This window comes from Notechis scutatus, chromosome 2 (genome assembly GCF_049901735.1).
Source record: "Notechis scutatus isolate UNSWTSFEM ecotype Mainland chromosome 2, rNotScu1.2, whole genome shotgun sequence".
Classification (NCBI taxonomy): domain Eukaryota; kingdom Metazoa; phylum Chordata; class Lepidosauria; order Squamata; family Elapidae; genus Notechis; species Notechis scutatus.
Genome location: NC_142010.1, coordinates 61,834,450 through 61,848,517, shown reverse-complemented (window position 1 = coordinate 61,848,517; position 14,068 = coordinate 61,834,450). Strand labels below are relative to the sequence as shown.

General features: G+C 40.0%; 1 protein-coding gene across 1 annotated transcript in view; it reads right to left on the bottom strand.

Moving 5' to 3' along the window:
* The window catches only part of STIMATE (STIM activating enhancer), a 43,022-nt gene extending 33,371 nt beyond the window's left edge, over positions 1-9,651 (bottom strand). The window contains exon 1 of the mRNA XM_026680520.2: positions 9,332-9,651. Coding sequence (XP_026536305.1) covers positions 9,332-9,536 — 205 coding nt within the window. The 5' untranslated portion in view covers positions 9,537-9,651. The remainder of the gene's footprint in view (positions 1-9,331) is intronic.
* Between the last annotated feature and the right edge of the window lie 4,417 nt (positions 9,652-14,068).

Genomic DNA, 14,068 nt, shown 5'->3' with positions numbered 1-14,068 from the left:
ATATAGGGACTTTCCCCCCTTCACTAAACTGGGTGTGGGCATGGCTAGCGCATGATGCATCTGGCCTGTGGGCCCGCGTTTGACAGCCCTGAAATAGAGGATTGACATTCACTTTATTATGACTGGAGCACCCATGATTCTTATTATCAGGGAAAAAAGTTTAAATATGTAAGTATTATATCCAGCCTCTTGCCTTATTATTTCCACATTATAGTCCATATATTTGAAAGAAAAAAAATGAATTACTTAGAACTAATTCCCCTCAGCAAATTCTGAAACACTTTTTCGCTTAAATCTAAAAGCTTCATAACCAGTTTAAGTTTGAAAGGGTTTTGACAATAGCAATAAACCAATCTTTCAACCTTAGAAATGAGCATTGTAATGGATTGGCCTTTTGTCAATATTTTAGCATTGCACTTTGCCTGTTGTAACAAGTTAGAGGAACCAGAATAAACAAAAATCCATTTTTTGCTATGGTTTCTTTTTTTATAGTTTTTACTTGAAAAGCACAATTTCTATCCAAGTTCACCTAAATGTATCCTGATTTAACTACATTTGGAGTGTATAAATTAAAACATCTCCCTCTTTTCCTCCATGGAGACCAGATAAAAGTTTTGGTCAGGCTTTTAGATTCAGCACTATAGAACTTATGGCTGGCTATTGGCCACTCCAGACAAATTTTCCTGAGTCAATTCAGGATCTCCAATAACTTCTACTTGGGAAAACCATCAATGTGTGCGAGTCTGCACACTTATATAGATGGAGGATGGGTTTCGATCTCCCTGCAGCTGATTTCTAGCAAGGGAATGTGTTTGCTTCTCTTCCCCAGCACATAGTCTCAGAGCCCTATTAATCGCTGCATCAGAGCTTAGATGGCAGTAAGAGGAGGGGGAGATGGAGAGACTATTGTTGTGTTACCACTGATATTAGGAAAAAGAATAATAATTCTGATGTGGAAAGGATGTTAAATCCTCTGCTTTCCTTTCCCTAAAGCAGTCCTCGCTCAACCCAAATCTATTTTAACAGTCTCTTCACATCTGATGAGACAATCTATCTAAACTTTCAATTTATATCCCTTTAGGAATTCTCAAATTTATATTTTTCAGGAATGTGTCCTCCAAAGTCTCAATGTAGATAATTGCAATACCTGAAGAATTCTGCCTGGCAGGCTTAGAAATGATATCTGCAACCATTATTTTTTTTCACAATGTTGCTTCACACCAATCCTAATCAATGCCTTTCATTATCTTTCTGACAAATAAAGCAAGCTAAAGCTACACAGGTGCTCAACAGGCATGAACAACTCATTGATCATCTGATTAGGCAACTTTTTCCTGGATTTTTTTTTGAATTTTTTTTGATGTCAAGCATAACCACCACTCATAAAGAGAAAGTTTCCTAAAAAACCCCAAAGATCCAAAACAAATAAATAAGCAGCAAATATAGGGCATGTGCCATCTTAGCATAAAATGGTTATCTGAAAAAGGGGGTAGACAAGGAGGAAAAGAAGAAGGGAAAAAAGGAAAGAAATTAGTTATAAGGAGTGAAATTAAGGAAAACACAGAGTTGAGATTTGAGTTTTATTTAGTTACATGAATTTAATTTGGGGACATACAGTAACTTTTCCCAAGCATGGAATAACTTCTAACTCAACACAACATGGTCTTAAAAAAGCCCATGTGATGACGCAGGGTGGGATACAAAATAAACACAGTCACAAAAACAGGTGAAGCCCCTTTTATTCCTTCACTTTGCTTCAAAGCTCCAAATATCCTTGACTAGGATACCACACTGAAGCAATTAAGGGAACCAGGCAAGATAAGAACTTGAAGATGTCCACAGATATCGGAACACACACTGGGAAGGACGCCCAACTCAGAGAGGAACAACAGACTAGAGATATTTCCATGCTTTGTTTCCAGCATTGGCCCATACACATGTCCGTCCTTTTAACCAGTTCTTACAGCTGCAGTCCATGAAGAGGATCAAGGCCCTTTCCTCCCCGTAGACCACGCCATTCACATCTCTCCCTTATCCTCTTCTCCCTGCCTGCTCTAGGATGGGGGGGGGGGTCTATATGACCAAATCACTTCAGATCTCTCTTTCATAGTGATTAACCTCCTTTCCTATTCTGTGTAAATGCACCCAGCAATTGTTTGTCCTTGATCTCTACCTCATGTTGTTTCACCATACACATTGCACTATTACATTTCTGATGCATTAATTCCACTGACTTTTTTGTTTCTCTTGATTTACCCAGCCCTTATTTTCATATAATAAATTGGGCAGAAACATGTTTTTATACATATCCATTTTTGTTTCTGACAAACTTTCATTGCTTGTAATAGACCACATACTATCAATATTTCCATGTCATAAAGTTTCTCCATCTGTTTCAGCATTTAGGAGAATCTTTTATCAAGGAAATATGTACTTGCATTAGTTTTTCACAGTTCATGTATTACTTGCAATCATGCACATCATTTATAATACAATTATGTTGGTTATTGATATATTAATTTACAAAATTCATGTATTCAACCTAAATTTACCCATCAAATACATTAAACAGCTAAGGAACACCACAGATTCTTGTTTCATTCCTTCCTCAGTGCTCAGCATTTAATTGCATGCTTTACTTCTACCGTGCACCATTCTTACTGCATTCAGCAACATTTAAGTCCACATTTATGCAAAACATTTCACACTTCAAGTTTATTTACTCTATTATAGCTTAATATAAATCAATAAATGCACAATAAACGTCCTTTCTCAGATTCATATGTTTCTATTTCCTGCGAGAGGACAAAGCTCGTATCTCCATTCTTTTGCTTAGCATAAAGACACACTGCCCTGGAACAAACTTACATTACACAGTTTGCCCCCAGTGCCAAATACATGCAGTACCAGAAATGTTTAAGGTAGTGCAATGGAATTTATATTTGCCAGTAGGCTAAGTTCAACCTGCAAAATGAGAAAAGTACCATTGGAGAATGGAAAGAAATCCCATTTCTTTCTGAAAGGAAAGAATGACAATATTTCAGTTATGATACTGCTTCATGAACAACAGCAATTGGGAAAAAAATCTGTTTGAGGGATATCGGTCTGCAACACTTCAACTGTAGCAAAAGCTAATGTTAGTTAAGAAAGTACAAGTCTAAGAAATAAGTTAAGATTGTTATAAAGATAATAGAAATAAGAGATAATTAATAAAGGAATGTTATATTGATTATTGTTATATTGGTAAGAAAGTATTAATTACAATTGTTAGCACAAGATAAATGTACCCAGTCGACACACTGTTTAAATGAACGATGGGTTTATTGTAAATATAAAATAAAAAACTTTGGGGGGAAAAAGAAATGTCTCCAGAATGCTAAAAAGTAAATAGTCAGGAAACATATAAAAGCTTATTATTTCTTAGGTAATTCCTTTACTTGGTGCATTATGTTTCCTATCAGGACTCTCCAGTCATTAGATCAATTATGGCCTACTAGTTGAGTTTATTTATTGATCAGGGACAACTAGCTAGTAAACTAGCTAGAAATTCTCCATTTCTACTCAGGATTTAATTTGTTTCTCATTGCTGCCTTCTGAACTGAGAAAAGCCAGTTAATAGGAATGAAAGAGGTGATTTAGAAGGATTCAGCATACTTATTCTATAGGAAAGGAAGAAGAAAAAAGCTAATTATTATTACCTTTGAAGCTCTAAGTCATAAATGGGAAGGCTTCAATTTTTATTTTTCCATGCTCAATTTTCATTTTCCCTCCCCTAAAATCTATAGACATTGAAAGAATAGCTTAAAAGAGTCAACTTAATATGACTAAGTTTTATTTGTTTTGAAGATGCAAGCTGAACTTACAGTCATTTCAAATAAAATTCAAAGAGGAGCTTTTTGTTCTTTTTTGTTCTCCTTAAACAGGGAACAAGAAACACTAGCTGAGAATCAACTGAGATTCACTAAACAGCCTACAAGGTTTTACACTTAGACAGGAAAAACCAAAGGTACAAGTAAAGATTAAATGAAACTTGGCTCAAAAACAGGAACTGTGAGAGGGACCTTGGAGACTTAGTGGACAATCACTTAAATATGAGCCATCAGTATGAAGTAGCAGCCCAAAATACTAATACAATCCTTGGTTGTATAAACAGAACACATGACAACGACGAAAACATTAGCCATCACTGGTATAGGATCTCCTGCTTGAACAGGGATTAGACTAGAAAACCTCCAAGGCCCCTTCCGGCTCTATTCTGATTGATGGATTGATTAAATCCCAACCTACCTAACCATGAGTAGTTTGCTAAAGGGCCATTTTCTCATTTATCATTCTTTCCTGCATTGTGTTTACCAGCTAGGTCTGTGGTCTATGTTTCAACAAACTGTTCAGGATTAACTCCAGTCTTTAAGGCAGTATTCTAATATACACATTCATTTTTTCATTCCATTTTAGGAATGTACAGATCAATCTACACAATTTTGTCTGAGTGATAGAGAATACTTGTAGCTCAGGGTTGAAATGAGGGGTCCTTGGCGTTCTCAAGCTTGCTTTTTTCTTGCAGATGTTTTATCACCCAAACTAGGTAACATCAGTGCTAGGGAAGAATGGGATGTGCTCTCAATTTATATTCTAATGGCTTACCCTGTCAATGTCAGTGGGAGTGGTCTTGGAGGTTTTTTTTGGTTGGGCTGTTTATTGTTAGCTTGTTTGGCAGTTCCCTGATTGGGGTCTGCTTCTTGATTGTTGGTCTAAAATTGGTGTTAATCCCTGCTCATTCAGGTATTGATGGCTAGTGAAGATGTGACTGGTCTTTTTGGTTTATTGATTATCTCCTTTGAACAGTATATAGATGCTGTCTGTAAGCCTGTTTATGGCTGATTTGTCAGAATGCCAGGCTTCCAGGAATTCTGGAGGTGCTTAAATCTGGCCCATGAGACCGGCCTGGAAATATCAAGGGACTGGCCATCAGTACCTCTGGCGACTAAAATGGGCTGCATGCAGAGCCCCCACACCTCATTTTCACCTTCCATGGTCTCCTGCAGCACTCTGCTGGCCAAAAACAGGCCAAAAAAAAAGGCCAAAAATGGGCGTTGCGGCCTTTTTTCAGCCATCAGAATGCTTCAGGAGGCCATGGAGGGCAAAAATGAGTCACAAAAATGGACATCCATCCCGCCACCCTGCTCGCCCCGCCACTGCCACCCTACCTCCACCCCACCCCCTGCTGCTGCTGGCCCACAGAGGAGAACTACAATGCTGATCCAGCCCTTGAAGAAATCCATTTTGACACCCCTGATCTAGATTATCACTCTTTTTTCTCAAAGTATATCCTTATATTCTTCACTTGTGCACAGAACAACTATCGGTAGTTCAATTTCCAGAAGGAAAGAAGCAGAAACTTAACTCAGTTTTCACAAGTAACTACTATATAAATATATTTTCAAGGCACCATTTTAAGAAGCATGTACTTCTTATTAAGCAATGGGACAGGGAATTCCCTTACCTAAGACATTCTTCTGAAAAGATAAAGTTTTGCTAAGAGAAACTCAACTCCTGTTGACTTTATAAACATATCTCTATTTTCTTGGTCATAACGAAGAGATGGGTTGCTATTGCTTTCTTCCAGCATGTTTTTAAAGCTTTCCAGTCTTGCCATTAGCTCTGGGATTTCCTCAAAGTTTCCCCCCATCATACTCTGACTATGTATGTAGGTTAAATCCTACTACTGGCTATTACATAGCATTCCACCAACACAGACCTAATTAACAGCTAATATTTTCCATGCTTATTTTTTTAGAGAACAATGATTCCTAAGCTTATTGGTACCTGATGTGGTGATTAGCAATATATACTGTGCATTAAAAGTGTTGTTCTATGCCTCATCTGGCCTGTTTTACAAATTGCAAAACTAATGAAAAGCTGGACTTACTAGTTAAAGAGTAATGTTTCTGAATATAGATTTTTGAAAATGAATACTCAATAGCCATTGATTGTCTATCCCTAAACCAGAATCTTCTGGTGAAAAAAATAATTACTGGTATTTTTATCTGGCACACCCCAAATAAAATCAATACTGGTGAGGAGCTGTCCATGGTCCTTATACATTTCTTTAAAAAAAACCTTTAAAATAACCCTTGAAAGTTCAATTAGTATGAATGGTTTTCTCTTTCAGAAAATTAATAGAAACTATATCATATCTCATCGCCTTTACAAAGTCTATATCAATAATTTCATTGGCAACCTATTTTTATCCATCATTAAACATACACTAAGCCTATTGTATTTTATAAATATGTCCGTAAATGACCTTTTTAAAAACAATATTCTCATCTGAGGTTTGAAAATTAAAAATCATCACCACAGATCTAGTTCATTTTTTTAAGTAATAGCACTTACGTAGTGAAAATGACCAGAGCTATGTGTTCCAGAAGTATTGCCGGCTTGAAGGAACTACTGCAGAACTACAAATAAGTTTTTTTAAAAAATCCTAAAAAAGAATGTCTAGAATAAATCAAGAAGCCTATGTATGTTCACACTGAGTAACAACAATCCCAAGCCTTATGTACTGGTAGTACTATTCATGGAAAATGGAGAAATGGCTAAGACCCAAAGAAACTGAGATTTAAAAAAAGACCATGTTGATGACTAAGTATTCTCATTTAATCATATAATTCTTGAGAGGGAGAAGGAATATTGACAGAAGAGATGGATGGATGGAACATTGAACAGAAACAATTTATACAGTAACATTTTACTGCAAATCCCATTAATTTTCAACTTAATACTAAATTTAAGAATGTTGCAAAATTAAAAATAGAATTCTTTACATGGCCTGTTAAATTTTATTAATGACACCATAGGCATCTGTAAGAAACTGAGACTGTATGAACATGACAAAACATGCACAGTGATGTCACGATGCAAAATTCTTCTGTATGTAGTGACCTAAAGCCTAAGTAATGATATATGTTCTATATATGATCAGCTACAATTTCACTGCTTATAAGTCACTTTGTTTTCATAACAAACAAAAAGCAGAGACAAAAAACAACAAATATTCTTCAAAATACTTTATATACCTTCTTATAAGCCTTATAAAATTACAAACACATAAAATAAAACTAAGTAGTCCTCGACTTATGGCAATTGAGCCCAAAATTTATGTTGTTAAGTGAGACATTTGTTAAGTGAGTTTTGTCCCATTGTATGACCTTTCTTGCCACAGCTGTTAAGTGAATCACAACAATTGTTACCTTAGATACATATCTGTCCCACTGACTTTGTCAGATGGTCACAAAAGGTGATTACATGACCACAGGCCACTGCAATTTTGATCATGTGACCATGGGGAATGCTACAACAGTTGTAAGTGTGAAAAATGGTCATAAGTTACTTTTTTCAGTGATGTTGTAACTTTGAATGATCACTAAATGGACTGTTGTAAGTTGAGGACTACCTGTAAATGATTTTCCACTTTATACAGACTATTCATAATTCAGATCCAAACAGAAAGCTAAAAGCTGCTGCTTTGTGACTAGTATAAACCATAAAAAGACTTTTTATTTAACATGAATCATTCTGCTAAGCTGAAAACCTCTAAAACAAAAAACCTAAAAATGTTTCTAACAAAGCTGACCCAAATAAGTCCAAAAGATAAGAAAACAACATGCCAGAATGTTAGAATATAGTCATATTCCACATTCCGGCATATTTTAAACAGCCTATGTACCAAGTAACACACTTCCAAAAGTCATGCGTGGTAATCCTTAAACTGAAAATGAAACAGTATTGTCAATCAAAGCTCCATATCCAGCCATGTCTTTCTTATAAACTATGTCAAACATATACATAATTATTCATACCGGAATGTAAACACATTGATTAAATACAGAAGTTCTACCAGCCATTATTTCCAAATAAATCAGCTGAGTGGAAAAGAGCAACAGCAGTTTGTTTTTGGCAAATATTTAAATCCAGTGAACCAGTCTGGTCTTTCAAAAAAAATTCGATTAACAATTCCTTTCCACAGTTCTCCCATCCCCAGACAATGGGCACAAGGATAGGTAAAAAGGAGAATGTGACAATCCTAGACCAGGCCAAATCCAAAAATGCCAGGGAATTTCTAGAGGCCGGGCACTCTAACAAATCAGGCATCGATTAGACACATAGACATTAACAACATCTATAGACTATGCAAAAGAGATAATCAACCAGACCAAAAGAGACAGAGAGACTCCAGCACGTCTTCACCAGTAATCAGCACTCAGATCAGCATAGATAATTAACTCCAAGGTCAACTTCAGACCAACAATCAAGTAAACAATAACCCAATCAAGAAACTGTCAAAGAGTCATTAGTAAACAGTCCAAACAAGGAATCCCTAAGACTGCCTCCACCCACACAGACAGGTAAGTCTCCAGAATATAAAGCAAACAGCACTCCTTACTAGCACTGATGATGTTACCTGGTTAGGGTAATGAAACGCCTGCAAAAAAACAAGCAAGCTCAGAGACCACCAAGCCCCCCCCCCCAAATACCTATATCTACATTTATAGTTCTAGATCTGGAGTCCACTGATACAAGTATGGGCATAAGTATGGGCATAAGCACGTGCATAAGTGCACCAACGTGCCTACCGCCCCTGTCCTTTTGTTTCTTTTATATTTTTATTTTTTATTTTTCTTATATTTATCCATTTATTCATAACTATGTTTTTACTTATACCTATTATCCTGTAAGCAATTGACAAATAAAAAATAAAATAAAAATAAATAAAAATAAAGTAAGGTGTCCCAGGAATTTAGAGACACAGAGAGAGACCCCTTCGAAAGCACACTTAGTTCTTCACGTACAGTATTGCGAGCCGCTAGGCTACTGGCGTGGAAAGCATGACCGAGCCTTTTCCAGAACAGAGAAGAGGAAGGGGGACGCGCAGAGCCAAACAAAGCCCCGCAGGCCCCCAGCTCGGCACAGGGGAAAAAAAACCACCGGAAAGCCGGCCTATCCTCTTAGGGGCGGGCACTCCAGGACGAGAAAGGAAACCCGGGACGCCAAGAAGAAGGCAGCGAGCTGGGCCGGGTTACGACCTCACTAAGGGAGCAGGGCAGAGGTGGGCACCGGGGAGCGGGGGGAGGCTGCAAGCATAAGCAGAAAGCGGGGAAGAGGCCCCAGGGAGGCGAAGGTTTGGAGCCCCAACTGAAGCCGAGCAGGGAGGCGGCGGCCCGCTAGAGGCCACAGCAGCGGCTCAGGCAACATTATGTGTGTGTGTGTGTGAGAGAGAGAGAGAGACACCCACACCCACACCCCACACGGGGTCGGACGGAGCACTCACGCAGGAGGAGGCTGAAGGCCACAACCCCCAGGAGCCCCTGCAGGAAGATGCCGAAGCTGTCCATCAGCGCGCCGTTCTTGCAGCCGCGGTAGTCCGGGCCGGACCTCACCGTGGAGGCGGAAGAAGAAGAAGCGCCGCCGCTTCGCCGAGGGTCTAGTTTGGGCGTGACAGCTGCGGAGCCGTTGGGGGCCAAGGAGCCCCCCATGGCCCACTCGGCGCGGCGCGCGGCAGGTGCGCGCGCGGCGGCTGGGAAGCGAGACGTAAAAGCCAGGCGCGTTCATATGCTCCGCGGCACTTCCTGAGCAGGCGGGCGAGTTGGGGGGGGGGGGAATAGGGGAAGGAGGAGTTCCCTTCGCGTCACGGCACCGCCGCCACGTGACGTACCCCGATCAGGATTAGTCCGTTGGGCGGCTTTGGGGCGTGGCTAAAGGGAGAAGCCTGCCCGCCAGCGCGTCTTTTCGCCTGGCTAGCTGAGGAAGGGCGGTCGGAGCCGCGGAGGTTAAATCGCCTGCAGGGCTGCGCGCTTCGTTGAATGCGGAGAATGTGCTTGGTGCAGAAGAGCCGGGCGTCGGCGATGGTCCTGCTTCTGTGCTTGAGTGCCTTCGGTTCCTAGCGGGTTTTCCTCCGAGCATACCTTCGTTTGGCTTAGGGAGTCTGTGACCGGTGAATGGCTGAGCCCCGCACGCCCGTGCAGCTCCTTGGGGTTTTCTTTTCAGGACACGGGTTCAAAAACCGGTGGAGAGAAGGTGGAGCGCGAGGGTAGAAAACGGAATTTAACTACCGCTTATGGGTGTTTAATACTATGAATGCAATTCTGCCTGCGGATAAGAATTGGACGCTCGATTTTTATTACGGACAGTTTTTTTTTTTTAGGGCAACGATTTCAGGTATATTTTACGAACGGCTGTGTCTATAGTGACACCTATATATTTTGTATGATTAACCGTGGAACCTATACGTGTCTTTTCTGAAGACCCAATATATTCTGCACATTTTGCAGTCAAATCTAAGGTAATATGTTTGCTTTCGTAAGTTCTAGGTACCAAGACGAACTGCAAATGCAATAACTCATATCAGGGATGGTTTTTGTGTGTTAAGGAGCTAATGTTCCCCCCCACCCCACTTCCGTTCAATAGTGTCCAATTTTCGAATACTACCTGGACAAGTCCTTGCAGGTTTTTTTGGCAAGGTTTTACAGAAGTGGTTTTCCATTGTCTCCTTTCTAGGGCTGAGAGAAAGTGACTGGCCCAAGGTCACCCAGCTGGCTTTGTGCCAAGGTGGGATTAAAACTCATTGCCATCTTGTTTCTACCTGGTGTCTTAACCACTATACCAAAGTGGCTCTCAAGCAAATGTTAGCATATTACAAAGTATATTTGTGCATATGTGTGTGTGTGTGTGTGTATGTATGTATGTATATGTGTGTGTGTGTGTATACATACACACACATACACACCCCTTGCCTTCAGACATCATGGACGCTTCATCAGTGGAGGTTTTTAAGAAGAGACTGGACAGTCGCTTGTCTGAGATGGTATAGTTACCCTGCTTGAGCAGGGGGCTGGACTAGACCAGAGGTTGCCAACCTTTTGGATCTCAGGGACCACCAAACTCATAATTTTAAATCCAAGGGACCACTAACCGGTTCTGTGGGCATGGCCTAATTTGTGGGTGTGGCATGGTGGTCATGTGACTGGCTGGGAATGGCTTGTATGTAAATATTATAAATATTTATATAAATATTGAATTTGTTATTTTTTTTAAAAAGCAACTTTTACCCAAAATCTGGCAAAGCAGGCAGGCAGACTGAGTTGCTCACAGAATCATTCAGTGATCTATCTATCTGCCATCGGCTAGCTCAGTCTGCCACATAAAATTTGCTTGCTGTGAGTCTGCACTGAATAACAACCTTCAGTCCTAAGGGAGGTTCGGCTGAGCCGAAGATCTAAAGTCTAGCTAGAAAGCAAGAAATCCAACCATTTCCTGCTTCCTAGCTAATCTAAATCTCCTGGCATAGCAGAACAGCTGATGGTTGGAAAAAGGAAAAATAGCAATTTAGCAGGCAAGTTTCCCGGGTAAGGAGTGGGTGGGCGGGGAAGGTTCCCGTGCATCATGTGGGCGGGGCAGCCTTGTGTTTCTGCGCAGCCTGGATTAATTGCTTTGGAGGGGGTGCTCTGGGGGTGAGATTTCTCTGCGGCCCATCAAAATGGGCCGCAGCCCACCGGTTGGCAACTGCTGGACTAGAAGACCTTCAAGGTTCCTTCCAGCTGTTATTCTATTCATTTACACACACACACACACACACACACACACACCACACACACACACAAAATAATATAATAGTGGAATACTTAAGCAGAGTTCAAAAGGTTCAGATATTCCTCCTTCCCTTTTTTAGGGCAGGAGTTCTAATACGGAATTCTAATGGAACAACCTCCAAAGTCTCCTGCCCTAAAAGAGGGGAGGAATATCTGAACCTTCTCAACTCTGCTTAAGTATTCCACTATTGTATTTCTTTTCCACGCTCTATTTTTAAAGCAACTTTGTTGTAGAAGTATTTCTTGGTAGGCTTGAGGCTTCAGGGGCTGGGATCTGTGGAAAGCTCTCTCCTTAATGTGGGCATCACTTCAGTGATTTCCCCTTCAGAGCCTCAGGCAAACTATGGGGGAGAGGTTTTCTTAGCTCCCCACATTGTTAAATGTGGCAGAAGTGCCTGCAACTGGTTATCTTTGCCAAAAGAGGGGCAGGAGTATGTGAAGAATAAAGTAAGGAAATTCAGTGAAGTCCAAGATCACTTTTTATCTACAGATGACTTTGGTCCTCAAGGTGCATGGAAGTGGCAGTGGAGACTATTTCTGCATCCTTTGGCTAATGTATATGTTATGCAGGGTCCCTGTGTTTCGCTACAAAACCATGTGATCTGACAACTTTTCGGGGAGGGAAATGGGGGGGGGGGAATCCTGCCTCTGCCTACCAGCATCCATCGTATTCATCTAGCTAGCATCCATCGTATTCATCTAGCTAGCATCCTGTCAGCGTGAGACTTGACTGTTTGAAAACTGAAACAGTATTTGCTGCGTGAGCAAGGAGACAGCAAGGAGCCTGGGCATGGCTTTGCTCAACTGCTCTGTAGTAAAGCTGCTTTGCTGCTGTGAAAGTAAAACTGAAACTGAAACTCCTCTCTGCTTGTGTTTTGCATTTGGGAGAGATTTCTTTTCAGGTGGGGAGTAGAACTCCTTGGCATCAGAGCATGTTAATAATAATATATGAAATACTAATGCTCTGATGGTCATTTCAAAAAATTCTTAGCATCTAGAAGCCAAGAGGAACATACATGCCAAATTTCAAGTTTGTTGGCTTTACGGTTCTGGAGATTTTGTGATGATGTGTAAGTGGTATTTCGCCTTTATATGTATAGTGAGTACACCCCCTCACATTTTATAAATATTTAGGTATATCTTTTCATGTGACAGCACTGAAGAAGTGACACTTGACTGCAATGTAAAGTAGTAAGTATACAGCTTGTATAACAGTGTAAATGTGCTATCCCCTCAAAATAACACACATTAATGTCTAAACTGCTGGCAACAAAAGCAAGTACACCCCTAAGTGATAATGTCCAAATGGAGCCCAGTGTCAATATTTCGTGTGGCCACCATTATTTTCCAGCACTTCCTTAACCCTCTTGGGCATAGAGTTCACCAGAGCTTCACAGGTTGCCACTGGAGTCCTCTTCCACTCCTCCATGATGATGTCATGGAGCTGGTGGGTGTCAGAGACCAAAAAAAAAAAAAAAGTATCTTTCACCCCTGATACATTTCGACAGTTTATAATGTTCTGGTATTCAGATTTTGGCTAATGTGAAAACATGCTGAATTGTTGTAAATGTTGATGAGCCATGGATTACAAAACTAACACACATTAAAAATGGATTAGTCTTGGCAGGGACAGAACAATTTGAAAGCTAATCTAGCCTTGGATGAATATTTCAGGCAATTCTAGGGTTCAAATGGAGAAGTCAGAAAATCCCACAGAAGCATCATAGTAAATAACGAATAATCTGCATTATTATAGAAATACAAATCCTGCTGTAGAAGAAGAAAATGATTGTGATAGTTATGGGCAAGTTGTTATTGACACTGAACAATGACAACCCTTCCCTCCTGATAAAAGATAACTTTGGAAGCAATACTACAGAAAGCATTCAGTAATGAATAAATAAGCTGCAAAAATAAATAAAGATCTGGCTTTACATACAATTAGAAAAAGCTAAGGACAGGACAGAGTTCTATCACTCCCTTGGTTTTTTTGTTTTTTTTTTTAAACAAACTTAGATCAGAAATGTTCTCTTTCATGGCTATTAATAGTATCCCTGGAAATTGCTTAAATGTAAACCATTACCAAATGTTGCTTTGCAACAAGGTATCCCATTCTATTTTTGTCACTCAATTTGAGCACCAGATTCAGTAAGATTCCATTGTCAAATTCTGAGATATCTTTGGGCCTGTTGGGTTTTGCTGAACACATACCAGTCTACTACACCATAACGAAATTACGCAGTTTTGAAGCAGGATTAGCTAAATTTTCAAAATTGAATGCAGAAATCTAGATGGGAAGGATTGTTCTACCAAACTTTGTTGAAATGTGATATTTATATTGAAAGCAACGATGTTGGTTTTGAAAATTAACTGACATTTGTGACAGAAGTGTTTCTCTAAAGACTTCTGAATGCTGTTAG